This window comes from Muntiacus reevesi, chromosome 1 (assembly GCF_963930625.1).
Source record: "Muntiacus reevesi chromosome 1, mMunRee1.1, whole genome shotgun sequence".
Lineage (NCBI taxonomy): Eukaryota > Metazoa > Chordata > Mammalia > Artiodactyla > Cervidae > Muntiacus > Muntiacus reevesi.
This window is the reverse complement of record NC_089249.1, coordinates 13,583,752-13,597,541: the sequence shown is the minus strand read 5'-3', so window position 1 is coordinate 13,597,541 and position 13,790 is coordinate 13,583,752. Positions and strand designations below refer to the sequence as shown.

The 13,790-nt window shown below is 42.3% G+C and overlaps 1 protein-coding gene across 4 annotated transcripts; it reads left to right on the top strand.

Moving 5' to 3' along the window:
- Positions 1 to 65: 65 nt before the first annotated feature.
- Positions 66 to 13,298, top strand: UQCC6 (ubiquinol-cytochrome c reductase complex assembly factor 6). Of its 4 annotated transcripts, none has more exons than XM_065938105.1 (3): positions 66 to 177; positions 6,265 to 6,382; positions 13,164 to 13,298. In XM_065938105.1, exons 2-3 carry the CDS (start codon positions 6,275 to 6,277, stop codon positions 13,269 to 13,271), a joined length of 216 nt encoding a protein of 71 aa, XP_065794177.1. In that variant the 5' UTR covers positions 66 to 177; positions 6,265 to 6,274; the 3' UTR covers positions 13,272 to 13,298. The 4 variants fall into 4 exon arrangements, with proteins under 4 accessions (XP_065794177.1, XP_065794187.1, XP_065794169.1 ...); XM_065938115.1 differs by lacking the exon at positions 66 to 177 and adding an exon at positions 5,422 to 5,701; XM_065938097.1 differs by lacking the exon at positions 66 to 177 and adding an exon at positions 5,763 to 5,917.
- The last annotated feature ends 492 nt before the right edge of the window (positions 13,299 to 13,790 follow it).

The following is a 13,790-nucleotide window of genomic DNA, read 5'->3' as shown; positions in this document are numbered from 1 at the left end:
CCACCCTCAGCGCTGCGCTTCCGTCTGCTCGGAGCCAAATCCCACGCCCTGTGGTTATCACGTGATGCCGGCCGTCCAGTCACGTTCGCGCTCCTCTCGTAGGTTCTTCTGCTTGCCACTTGGCCTTTCGGGAAGGGTGGAGGATAAAAAGGCTGGCAGGGCTGGCACTATGCTGACGTAAGCTTTTGTCCTACCTGACTGTTCAGTGGTGGGTGGGTGGTGGGCGCTTGCGAGTTGTTGAAGTCCTTGGCGCTGTGTAGGTGCGGATTTTATGCTTGTTAGAACTATCCGGGCCTTTCCACCCAACATTTTATTATGATTAAAAACAGTGCTTTGCATTAATTACCAAGTAATTACTGTGATGTAAGAGAAAGAAGAGACTTTCAGTCAGAAAACTTGGGACTCCTGGGCACCGTACCATATTGGGCCTCAATATGTGAAATGACGGTGATTGTAAAAGGGTTTTGTAAAATGTGAAACTTTACATAAGCTGTTCTCTGCTTTACTTTTAACGTGTAGAAATATAAAAGTCCGAAGTCTATGAGAGTAGATGGCATTCAAGCATGACTTCCTCCTTTCAACCTTTTCGGCCAACCCCTCATTTCTTGATGACTTTATCCCTCGTGTTTGTTTCATTAGTTCTCAAGTTATCACTGGTTTTTGTGTAAGGACTTCATTAACTGCATGATAATAGGCTTTGCTCTTTCTCTAGTTTGCATGATGGGAGACATGGCTGCTGCAGCTTTCCATAGTTAATGCTGTCGCACTAGATGAGTGCAAAGTCTCAGTGGTTTACAGCAGGTTTATCACTCATTGGTTAATATACGAGCTGGGAAATGGTGGAAGCTCTGCTGTTTCTGTCTTCATTCTAGGATTCAGAAAAGGGCTTTCATTAGTAAATACAGAAATATTGATTTGTATTATGAATTGCTTAAGTGAAACTTAGAACATTTTTAAACTCTTCAGAACTTATATGAATATTCTGCTTATTGGTAGATATCACTCAGAATCTGAGTTATGGGCGGTATTCAGTGACTATCTGTTGAGTGACTGAAGTAGCAACAGCCCATCCTCTTTTTCTCTCTGGGTTTGCTAACTGCTCAGGGCCGCAGTCTGGAGAAGGTTTAAAGCAACATCTCTTAAGGTATTCTTGTTTTTGTTTTTTTTTGGCCGCCACAGCATGTGGAATCTTATCTCCCCCTTGGGGGTGGAACCTATACCCCCCTACAGTGGGAATGCGAGTCCTTACCTGTAAACCACCAGTTCCCCATCCTGAATATATTTTTAAATGCCTGAATTAGGTGAGAATATTGTGGAAATTAAGTCGACGTGAAGGTTACTAATGGGAAGCTCAAGAAGTAGGAAGCTATCATCTTGGATAGGAGATCATCTCTGATGCTGGCAGGCAGGGCTGGCTTTATGGGTGTGTGATCTGTGTGGTTGAATTTATTGTCGTTTAGCTGCTAAGCTGTGTCCAGCTGTTTTATGACCCCGTGGACTGTAGCTGACCAGGCTCTTCTGTCCATGGGATTTTCCAGGAAGAATGCTAGAGTGGGTTGCCATTTCCTTCTCCAGGAGATCTTCCCGACCCAGGGATTGAACCCAAGTCTTCTGCATTAGCAGGTGGATTCTTTACCACTGAGCCACTAGGGAGGCCTGAGTAGTTGAATAGGGTCCCATAATTGACTTAACTGTTCTGCTACTGCCATCTTGAAATTATTTATTTAAAAGGGGCCTGCATTTTTACTTTGAACTGGGGTTTACAAATTATTAGTTGATCCTATTGACAGGTGTTAAAGAGGAAGATTCAATGTCCAGTGTTGCTGTGGAATAGGGGGGGATCTTGGAGGGTGAGTGGGTACTAAAGACAGCAGTTATATTAATAACAACAGTGGTAATGATGATGGTAGAACTTACAGCAGCATCCATTTACTGACTCTGTACCGTGCACTGCTTTAAGTGCTTTGCATATATTAATCCTTTTAATTCTTAGGAGGAAACTCTTGAACAGATGTCACAGCTCAAATTTGAAGGCTATCAGGCTGGAGAACAGGAAAAGCCAGTGCTCCAGTTCAAATCTGAAGGCCATCTGCTTGAGAATTCCTTCTTGTTCTGTTCAAGCCATCAACTGATTGAATAAGGCCCACTCATATAATGGAAAGCAATCTGCTTTGTTAAAGTTGTAGGATAAAAGATCAATATAGAACAATCAATTGTACTTCATATACTACCAACAAATCATCAGAAAAAACACCATTCACAGTAATACCAAAAAATATGAAATACTTAGGGATGAATCTAGTAAAAAATGTTCCCCCAAATTATAAAAATATTGCTGAGATAAATTAAGTAAGACCTACATAAGTGGAGAGATACATTGTGTTCATAGATCAGAAGACAATATTGTCAAAATGATTACAGATTCAGTATTATGACAATCAAAATCCTTGTAGCCTTTATTGTAGAAATTGATGAGGTGATTCTAAGTCATACAGAAACCCAGAGATCTAGAATAACCAAAACATTCTTTATAAAGAAAGAACAGTATAATATCACTTATATGTGTAATCTAAAAAAATAGAACAAAATAGTGAATATAGCAAAAAGAAAGAAAGAAAAAACTGGAGGACTACATTACCTGGTTTTTATTATAAGGCAATAGTAATCAAGATAGTGTGGTATCACAATAGATTAAAGTATATCAATGGAAAATAATAAAGTCCAGAAAGCCACATACATAGACAATTAATCAGCAGATATTCCACGAAGGTACAAAAGCAATTCAGTGGAGAAGGCATTAGTCTTGTCAACAAAAGGTGCCAGAACAATTGGTAGCCATATGCACACAGGCTTCCCAGGTGGCTGAGTAGTAAAGAATCCGCCTGCAGTGCAAGAGACTCTGGTTTGAACCCTGGGTCGGGAAGATCCCCTGGAGGAGGGCATGGCAACGCACTCCAGTGTTCTTGCCTGGAGCATCTCACGGACAGAGGAGCCTGGTGGGCTGCAGTCCATGGGGTCGCCAAGAGGTGGACAGGACTGGGGTGACTAAGCACACACATGCAAACAGAACAAAACCTGGGCCCACACCTCGAACCATACAACATGCTTTGCTCAAAATGGATCATAGACTCAACTGTAAAACCTAAATCTATGAAACTTCTAGGAGAAAATACAAGAGAAAATCTATGACCTTGGGTTGAATTTCTTAGATATAACAGCAAAGCATGACCCATTAAAGAGAAAAATGGAAATGGGACTTCATTAAAATTAAAAACTTATGCTTTTCAAAAGGTTATTAAGAAAAAGAAAAGTCAAAGTATAGACTGGGAGAAAATATTTGTAGATCAGATCCATCTTATAACTCCAATACTATAAGTATACTATTAGTTTATAATAATACAATATTTTGGCCACTTGATGCAAAGAACTGACTCAATGGAAAAAACCCTGATGCTGGGAAAGATTGAAAGGCAAGAGGGGAAGGGGACAACAGAGAATAAGGTGGTTGGATGGCATCACCAACTTGATGGACATGAGTTTGAGCCAGCTCCGTGAGTTGGTGTTGGACAGGGAAGCCTGGCATGCTGCAGTCCATGGGATTGCAGAGTCAGACAGGACTGAGCAACTGAACTGAACCAAAGTGATCCATAATGTATAAAGATTCAAAATTCATAATTAAAAAAACCCAATTTTAAAATGTGCAAAAGACTTGAACTGATACTTCCCCAAATGGTTCTCAACATGATTATTCATGAGATGCCATTACCCATCTATTAGAATATCTAAAATTTGAAGAGTGCTATACTGTGTTGGAGAGTATTTGGAGAAACTATAACTCTCATACACTGTTGATGGGAATGTACAATCATATAACTACTTTGGAAAACAGTTTGGCAATTTCTTAAAAAGTTAAGCTACATACTCACATTGGCTGCAATCATTCTACACCTAGGAATGTATGCAAAAAGTGGAAGCATATATTCATAGATCTGTACACGTTTTTCTGGCACTCTTCAATATTCAGAGCAGTTTTTATTTATTTTATAAGTAAAATAATAAATAATATAAATAAATAAATAAATAATCCGTCCACCAAAGGTGAATGGATAAGCCAATCGTCGTATAAACATACTCAGCAATACACAAGAGTCAACTGATACATGCAACAGTGTGGATGAATCTCAAAATAATTGTGCTGCATGAAATCAGCCAGACCAAAAATAGTACATTCTGTATGACTCCATTTCTTTAACATTCTGGAAAGTACAGACGAATCTATAGTGACAGAAAATAAGATCAGTTGTTTCCTAGGAAATGAGGCTGTGTGGGCAGAATTAGAGGTGCAAAGAAACTTTTAAAGGTGGTGGATGTTCATAATCTTGATCCTAGTAATGGTTTCACAAGTGTACAAATATGTCATATCTTATCGAAATTGTATATTTAAATACATGCAGTTTACGGAATGTCAAATATACGACCATAAACTTGTTTTAAAAAATGTGACCGTATCACGATACATATTATACACAGAAGGTTAATTCTTTGGATTGTCTTTCATTAACCTTTTGCTTAATGAAACAAAACACAATCTTTTGTTTTACTTGAAATTTACTTGATTTAGTGTTGTGTTAGTTTCAGGTGTACAGCCAAGTGATTCAGATACATAAACACAAATATATGTAAGAATATATATTCTTTTTCAGACTCTTTCCCATTATAGACTATCACAAGATGCTGAATAGAGTTCCCTGGGGTATACAGTAGGTCCCTGTTGTTTATCTATTTTATGTATAGTAGTAGTGTCTGTAATGTATATAGTAGTGTCTGTTAATCCCAAACTCCCCAATTCATCTGTCCCTCCCACCCCTTTCTCATTTTGGTGACCATAAGTTTGTTTACTTTGTCTGCAAAACACAGTCTTAAAAACACATAGGCTAAATGTTGATTTCTTTCTTCCATTTTTCCAGTGGCACCATAGCACAATGTCATAGCTGTCTGGGTGTGGCTCTGTTTCAGGTAACAGGCGATGTGCAGGGTGTAGGGCAAGGGAGTTAAAGAAGGTAGGGTTCGGAAAAAGAAGAGGGGCACTTTCTCTCCGAACAGATCACCTTTATTGAGGTGAGAAGGGGCAGCAGTCAGATTAGTGAGCTGCTGCACTAACCCAAGGAAAGAGCAAGTATACGTAGGCATATATGTGGACATTTACTGTCTTAAGGGGGCTTGTTCTTCTCCAAGGATGTTTGGGCTAGTTATCTCTTAACAGGCTAGGGCAAGGAATTCTGGAGATCAGCCAGAGGCTGGGACCGGCTGGCAGCTGGGGTAATCAACCTTAATGTCCATTTTTTCCCCTTCAGGCGAGAGAGTTCCGTTTTGCATAGAATGGTGGGGAGGACCCGGAGGGGAGTTTTAACTCCAGGCTACTTTGAGCCGCGTATAACTTTCCTTCATAGGGAACAACAGAGAATGCTTTTAACTTCATTTGCTCCAGAGTGGCCTCACCTAAGCACGCTTGGCTCAGTATGCGATTCTCCACCCGCTCCAGAAAAGTAGAAACGGGAACAACCTCCTTTGTGCGTGGGAAAGCACACGCGATGCAAGAATGCAGCCAGAGCGCAGCTCAAGACTCGACATCTGCAAGGAAAATTCAGTTATCAAGAAAATCATGAGGGCGCCCAGATCCTGGGGTCTAGAAGGATTCTGGGTAATGGCTTTGGAGAAGAAAAAAAAAAAGGCGCATGCTCTGGCTGAAAACCCCACTTCCGAGCGGGTTACGTGCCCGCGCCGGCAGTGACACTGCTTTCCGGTCCGGCGCGGGCCTCATCCCCCGCACTTTCGGTCCGCGCGCGGCCACCCGTCCGGCTCCCCAGCGCCCTTCCGCCGTCCTCTGACCCGCTGCTGAGCGCCCGTGCAGCTGGCGGTATAGTCTCCCCCGGGGCACAACTGTAGGCTGGGCAGTACGGTCTGTAGTCCTTCTCCTCTCTCGAGTTCCAGGGGCGCGGTAAACCGTCTGATGTGGAACAATTCCCCTGCGGCCTTCCGCTCGCTCGGCTAGAGCCGCCTTTGAACTCCGAAGGCGGAGTATCCACACTCCGAACCCGTGGAGGGCTGGTTTTCCGCCTCCAGGGGGCGTTCGTGCGCCCAGCGCCCTCTTCATAATTGCGGTCCCAGGTGTTTTGACTCCGCCGCTGCGCTGCAGTCGGGCTCGTTTCCTCTCACGGCTTACTCAGGACCTTCTAACGCCGGCTGCTTTCCCTCCCCGTCCAGCTAGCCGAAGATGCCCGCGGGAGTGTCTTGGACGTCTTACCTGAAAATGTTCGCTGCCAGCCTCCTGGCCATGTGCGCCGGCGCCGAGGTGGTGCATAGGTACTACCGACCAGACCTGGTGAGTGCAGGAGCATCCTTGTGCCTCGCTCCTGGACCACTTCATTTTCACGGAGGCAAAGTTCAGTTCAGTCGCTCAGTCACGTCCAACTCTGCGACCCCATGGACTGCTGGACGCCAGTCTTCCCTGTCCATCACTAACTCCAGGAGCTTGCTCAAACTCATATCCATCATGTGGTGATGCCATCCAACCATCTCATCCTCTGTCGTCCCCTTCTCCTCTTACCTGCAATCTTTCCCAGCATCACGGTCTTTTCCAGTGAATCGGTTCTTCGCATCAGGTGGCCAATGTATTGGATTTTCAGCTTCAGCATCAGTCATTCCAATGAATATTCAGGAATGATTTCCTTTAGGATTGACTGATCTCCTTGCAGTCCAAGGGACTCTGAAGAGTCTTCTCCAGCACCACAGTTCAAAAGCATCAATTCTTTGGTGCTCAGCTTTCTTTATAGTCCGACTCTCACATCCATACATGGTTACTAGAAAAATAATAGCTTTGACTAGACGGACCTTTGTCAGCAAAGTAATGTCTCTGCTTTTTAATATGCTGTCTTGGTTGGTCATAGTTTTTCTTCCAAGGAACAAGTGTCTTTTAATTTCATGGCTGCAGTCACCATCTGCATTGATTCTGGAGCCCAAGAAAATAAAGTCTCTCACTGTTTCCATTGTTTCCCCATATATTTGCCATGAAGTGATGGAACTGGATGCCATAATCTTAGTTGTTTGAATGTTGAGTTTTAAGCCAAATTTTTCACTCTCCTCTTACTTTCATCAAGAGGTCTTTAGTTCCTCTTTGCTTTCTGCTATAATGGTGGTGTCGTCTGCGTATGTGAGGTTATTGTTTCTCCCGGCAGTCTTGATTCCAGTTTGTACTTCAGCCCCGCATTTGGCATGATGTACTCTGCCTATGAGTTAAATAAGGGTGACAATATCCAGCTTTGACATATTCTTTTCCCAGTTTGGAACCACTCCATTGTTCCATGCCTGGTTCTAACTGCTGCTTCTTGACCTGCATACAGATTTCTCAGGAGGCAGGTCAGGTGGTCTGGTATTCCCATCTCTTGAAGAATTTTCCACAGTTTGTTGTGATCCACACAGTCAAAGGTTTTGGCGTAGTCATTAAAGCAGAAGTCGATGTTTTTCTGGAACTCGCTTGCTTTTTCTGTGATCCAGTGGATGTTGGCAATTTGATCTCTGGTTCCTCTGCCTTTTCTAAATCTGGCTTGAACATCTGGAAGTTCTCAGTTCATGTACTGTTGAAGCCTTGCTTGGAGAATTTTGAGCATTACTTTTCTAGCATGTGAGATGAGTGCAATTGTGCGGTAGTTTGAACACTCTTTGGCATTGCCTTTCTTTCGGATTGGGATGAAAACTGACCTTTTCCAGTCCTGTGGCCACTGCTGAGTTTTTTGAATTTGCTGATATATTGAATGCAGCACTTTCACAGCATCATCTTTTAGGATTTGAAATGGCTCAACTGAAATTCCATCACCTCCACTAGCTTTGTTTGTAGTGATGCTTCCTAAGGCACACTTGACTTTGGATGTCAGGATGTATGGCTCTAGGTGAGTGATCACACCATCGTGGCTATCTGAGTCATTAAGATCTTTTTTGTATAGTTCTTTTGTGTATTCTTGCCACCTCTTAATATCTTCTGCTTCTCTTAGGTCCATACCATTTCTGTCCATTATTGTGCCTATCTTTGCATGAAATGTTCCCTTGGTATCTCTAATTTTCTTGAAGAAAATTAGTCTTTCCCATTCTATTGTTTTCCTCTATTGTTTTTTTGTGTTGATCACTTAGGAAGGCTTTCTTATCTCTCCTTGCTATTCTTTGGAACTCTGCAAAAGTGATGTTGAAATTAGGAGTGCGTCTGCCTGGGGCCTAAAACCTTACAATGGCATCTTGTTGCTGTTAAAGCAACACATGGCCTGCTCTTAAAACAGTCTTAGGCAGATTTGAGGTTTTACTGTGTCTGTCACTTGCCTGCCACTGACCTTATCTTCTCTTTCCTCTTTGTTCCCTCTGTTGCAGCCACACACACTTCCTTGCTGTTTCTCCAATTCATCAAGCCTGTCCCCACCTCAGGGTCATGCTTTTTTTCTTCTTGGAATGCCCCCCCCCGCCCCCGCCCCCCCCCCCCCATTTTGTTTTGGTTTACTTCTTCAGAACTTCAAAGTCTCTGCTTAGATATCTCCTCCAGCAGTGAGTGCTCTTTGTATGGCCCGCAGAGAATTGCTCTTGTGCTCTTCCGTCTTGTCTTTCGTTTCGGACAGAGCACTTGTCACAATTTGCAGTAATCTTATCATTTCTCTCTTTACTTGTTCTTTGTTTCTTCCACTAGAGTATAATTTCCACGGTGGGAAGACTATGCCTGTCAGGTTTGCTCTCCTGCCTCAATCACCTAGAAAAGATTTTAGAATGTAGTCGATGCTCAGTAAATATTTGTTGAACAAAGGAGTGAATGTAGGCCTTCAAAGGAGGGAGGAATTTAATTTTAACAAGCATTCTTTGGATTAGAACTGGGAACTAGAGATACTTCTGAGGAGTTACGGTCCTGGGGAGATGGAGGCAAGGAAGTACAGTGCAAATAATTACAGGAATGTGTAAGGTACCGTTCGGGCAAGGCAGAAAAGGAAAGACGACCTCAACAGAAGTAGGTTACCTTTATTCAGGCAAGGAGGGGCGACGACAGTCGGCCTAACAACCAGGCTGAGCGCCCAAAGGGATCAGGGAGGCTCCATACTTACAGGGAGGTTTGTGGAAGTGATAAGGGAAACGTTAATCAGGCGGGATATTTTGAGTATTCTTTTGTTGAGATGACATTTGTAGTTGGGCAGGGGGTGATAAGTCTTCTGGGCAGGTGTAGGGGATGGAAGGTTTCTGGACAGGGGTTGCTAAGTCCCAGATAGATGCAACCAGCCTGGAGCATCAGGGTGGAGCTAAAGTTCTGTTTTGTTTTCTCCGAAGTTAGATGATTCAGCAAGGGGCCTTTGAGACTGTTGTTTTCTTTTGTAGGCCCAAAAGACCCCTTCAGAATGTGCTTGGTGTTTTATGCTATGGATGTGAATGGGCTTCCTGGTGGCTCAGTGGTAAAGAATCTGCCTGCAGTTCAGGAGACATAGGAGACCTGGGTTGGGAGGATCCCCTAGAGGAGGGCATGGCAACCCACTCCAGTATTTTTACCTGGAGAATCCCATGGACAGAGGAGCCTGGTGAGCTACAGTCCATAGGGTTGCAAAAAGTTGGACATGACTGAAAGCAACACATAGACTAAAAGTGAAAAAGCCCCCCACTGACGACCCCCTTTCTCCAGTCTACTCCCCAGTGTAACTGCCATTTGTTCGTTGGTATATTCTTCCAGATTTTTACTGTTGTTGAATACACACACACACACACACACACACAGAGTTTATGGGGTGCTTTTCCCTCATATAAATAGAAACTCATATACATGTTTCTCTGTGACTTTCTTGTTTTGGTTAACGACTGTATGGATAGATTTGTTTATATTAATAGCTTTTTTTCTTTCTGGTCATTGAACAGTATTTCATAATATAGATATTCCATATATTCTTTACTCAATTCTCTGTGGACATTTAGTTGGTATATAGGTTTTGTGCAAACAGTGAGGCAGTCGCTCTTTACCACTTTAGACTGCTTCTCTTGAATTTTAGGGAATCATCAAGGATGGATAGTAGAGACAGGAAGGGGTAAGAAGGGGTAAGAATCTTCCACAGAAATGCAATTTGTTTGGTCTTTAGCTTGTGCAGGAATAGACATCAAACAGGTTTCACAAAGAGAGGAATGCCTGGGAATTGACCCCTCATTCTCACATCTCATCAGCGAGAAAGTTCAAGGATTGTTACCAGCAGCTGCCTGGACCTTGGGAGGAGGTGGCACGGGCCAGAAATCTCTAGGAGGGGCATGTTTACATTTCCCAGGCCACCTCATCCTGACTGGGTGGTGATATTGGCAGTTGGGGACCTCTGTAGGAACTTGATGGCCAGGGCTGGCAGGCTGTGTGTAGGAGGCTGTTGGCTTTACTAATACTTGAGGGATTTATGTTCTTTTATCTGTGTCTGTTGGTATTGTTCCAGCAGTTATTGTCACTATTGTCACTATCCCCGGCCTTTGCAGGAGTCTTTCAGCCTATGCAGCTGGAAGTCGGGCTGCATTTCAGAGCAGAGGCGACCAGGAGGGCTGCCTGGGGCTTGTGCTCAGTGCTGTTTGAAGGCAGAAGCTCTCAGGCAGTTGTCCTGAGCTCCAGGCTTTGGACCGGTGCCTCCTGTCAGATCGGCAGCAGCATTAGATTAAGAAATTAAGTGCGCAATAAATGTAATGTCCTTGAATCATCCCGAAATCACCCCCCACCCCCACCCCTGAGCCATGGAAAAATTGTCTTCTACAAAATCAGTCCCTGGTGCCAGAAAGGTTTGGGGATGCGGCTTTAAGGGCACCTTCTCCTAGTCGTCCTGCCCAGTTCATCAGGAAAGGAGCAGATTCAAAGACTCAAGGCAGATGTTCCGTCCTGGAATTGAGTGTTTTCTGCTCAGGCTTCGCGTTTGCATTTCCTTCTCCCCTGGTATTACTTTTACTGGTTCTGTTTTTCTTAACTTATCATCTGTTTACTATTGGAGGCATAATAGGTCAAAAAACAGTCTCTGCACTCATTTTAAAGCACTGGTTTTTCTTGTTGTTGTTGATCATAATTTTTTTTCATCCTGAATCATTTAAGTGAAGTGCACTTTAGACATTTTGAATTTTACATTTCTGAATTAAAATTTTGAAAGCCTTTTTCTACACCACTTACTATGATATTTTCTTTTTTTGACATTTTAATTAAACTTAATTTTGTTTTGGAGTGTGGCCAATTAACAATGTGATAGTTTCAGGTGGACAGCAGAGGGACTCAGCCACACATCTACATGTATCCATTGTCCCCCAAACTCCTCTCCCATCCGGGCTGCCATGTACTATTGAGCAGAGTTCCCTGTTAAGGCACTTATTTTTGGCTGTCTCCAGAAATAGCCACATATACAAAAACTGCTATTTAGGACCTGTGCCAACATGGCTAACTCTTGATGCCAAAATCGTATTAAAATTGGTTGTATTTTTAGTATGTAAATAAGTGCTTTCTTTTAATCAAAGTTGAATTGTCACTTTAGCCAAACAGTAGAAATAATCCAAATAAATATCCATTAATTGGTGAGTGGATAAATGGATACATTTATTTGTATTCATGTAAATAAATGGATACATCGTGAGTGGATAAATAAATAAATATAATGGAGTATTTTTTGGTCCTAAAAGGAAGGATTGATATACCTGACAACATGGATGAATCTTGGAAACATGCTAAGTGAAAAAAACTAGTCACGAAAGACCACATGTTGTGTGATACGTTTATATGAAATGAGTAGAAGAGGCATGCCTATAGACAGGGCAGTGGCTTGGTGATTGCGGTGGTGGTGTGAGGGTTGTGTGGAAATGGGGATGACTGCTAATGGGTTTGGGGTTTCTTTTTGGGGTAAGGAAATGTTCTTTATTGTAGTGGTGGATGTGCAACTTTGTGGCTGTACCAAAGGTCATTGAGTATTTAAATAGGTGGTATTTAAACCATACCATAGCAATATTTAAACCATACCATGGTTTGTGAATTATATCTCACTAAAGCTGTTACTTCATGGGAAATAGATGTGGAAACAGTGTCAGACTTTGTTTTGGGGGACTTCAAAATCACTGCAGATGGTGATTGCAGCCATGAAATTAAAAGACGCTTACTCCTTGGAAGTAAACAGGACCAACCTAGATAGCATATTAAAAAGCAGAGACCAAAAAAAAAAATAAATGAATGAATAAAAAAAAAGCAGAGACATTACTTTGTCAACAAAGGTCCGTCTAGTCAAGGCTATGCTTTTTCCAGTGGTCATGTATGGATGTGAGAGTTGGACTGTGAAGAAAGCTGAGCACCGAAAAATTGATGCTTTTGAACTGTGGTGTTGGAGAAGGCTCTTGAGAGTCCCTTGGACTGCAAGGAGATCCAACCAGTCCATCCTAAAGATCAGTCCTGGGTGTTCATTGGAAGGACTGATGCTGAAGCTGAAACTCCAATACTTTGACCACCTGATGCGGAGTGCTGACTCATTGGAAAAGACCCTGATGCTGGGAGGGATTGGGGGCAGGAGGAGAAGGGGATGACAGAGGATGAGATGGCTGGATGGGATCACTGACTCGATGGACATGAGTTTGAGTAAACTCCTGGAGTTGGTGATAGACAGGGAGGCCTGGCGTGCTGATTCATGGGGTCACAAAGAGTCGGACATGACTGAGTGACTGAACTGAAAGCTGTTACAAATTTTTGAGAAGTCACTTTTGTAATTTTTTTTGCCTACTGCTTATGCTTTGCACATAGTAGGTACTGTTTTCTAACAAATGAATTGATTCCTAACACTTGTTTTCTGGCTAGGCATGTTAGAGAAGTCAGTGAACAGTCCAGGAAAGAATTTCCCAATGTGGAAAACCTTGTTCAAATTTGTGGCCTGTCACTTGATACTGATGCGAACTTTCTGTGAGACCTTTAGTACTTAAGATGTAGCCATGATGATAGTGCAAACAGAGGACTAGAAAGTAACTTAGATCAACAGCAGGTCCTCATAATATTTATCACTGAGTGGCAGGGAGCTTTTGTTCTTTCTTACTTTTTCTTTAATGTTTTTCAGGTCACATTCACAGTGTAAAAAAGCATGGCTATCTGTATATTTTGTTTTTGTATTTTATAGACAATACCTGAAATTCCACCCAAACCTGGAGAACTCAAAACAGAGCTCTTGGGACTGAAAGAAAGACAACAGGAACCTCAAAATTCAACTCTGCCAAGAACTCTGTGAATGAGAATTAAATATATATTTTTAGAATTTAACGAGTGAAACTATTTGTGTTTAAGCATCTAATACAAACTGCAAGAGGAAGTGCTCAGTAGATGTTAACTGATTTAGTTATGGTTTGACCAATTAATCTTGAAAACTGCCAGTTTATATTATCAGCTTCTGTAATGTAGTTTGATAGATACCCAGAGTGTAGTTGCAGTCTCTTTCCCTTATAATTTTGACTTATTTCTCTCAATAAGCTTGACTATAATGGCAAAAGCGGATTATAAACTAGCTATAATAAAAGTGACATTGACCATGTGTGCTTAGAGTGAGAGGTTAGTATTTTTCTAAATTTGAAAAGTACTATTAATAGGATTAGGGTTTGGATTCTTTTTGGGAGTAAGTTTAGATTTATAGGAAAACTGCCAAGACAGCCTAGTTCCCAAATCCCTTTCCATTTCTGTGAATGCCCTCATGTAACATGACCCTGGTACAGATCACACGTGCCAGAGCTAAGGAACCAATGAACTATGTCTG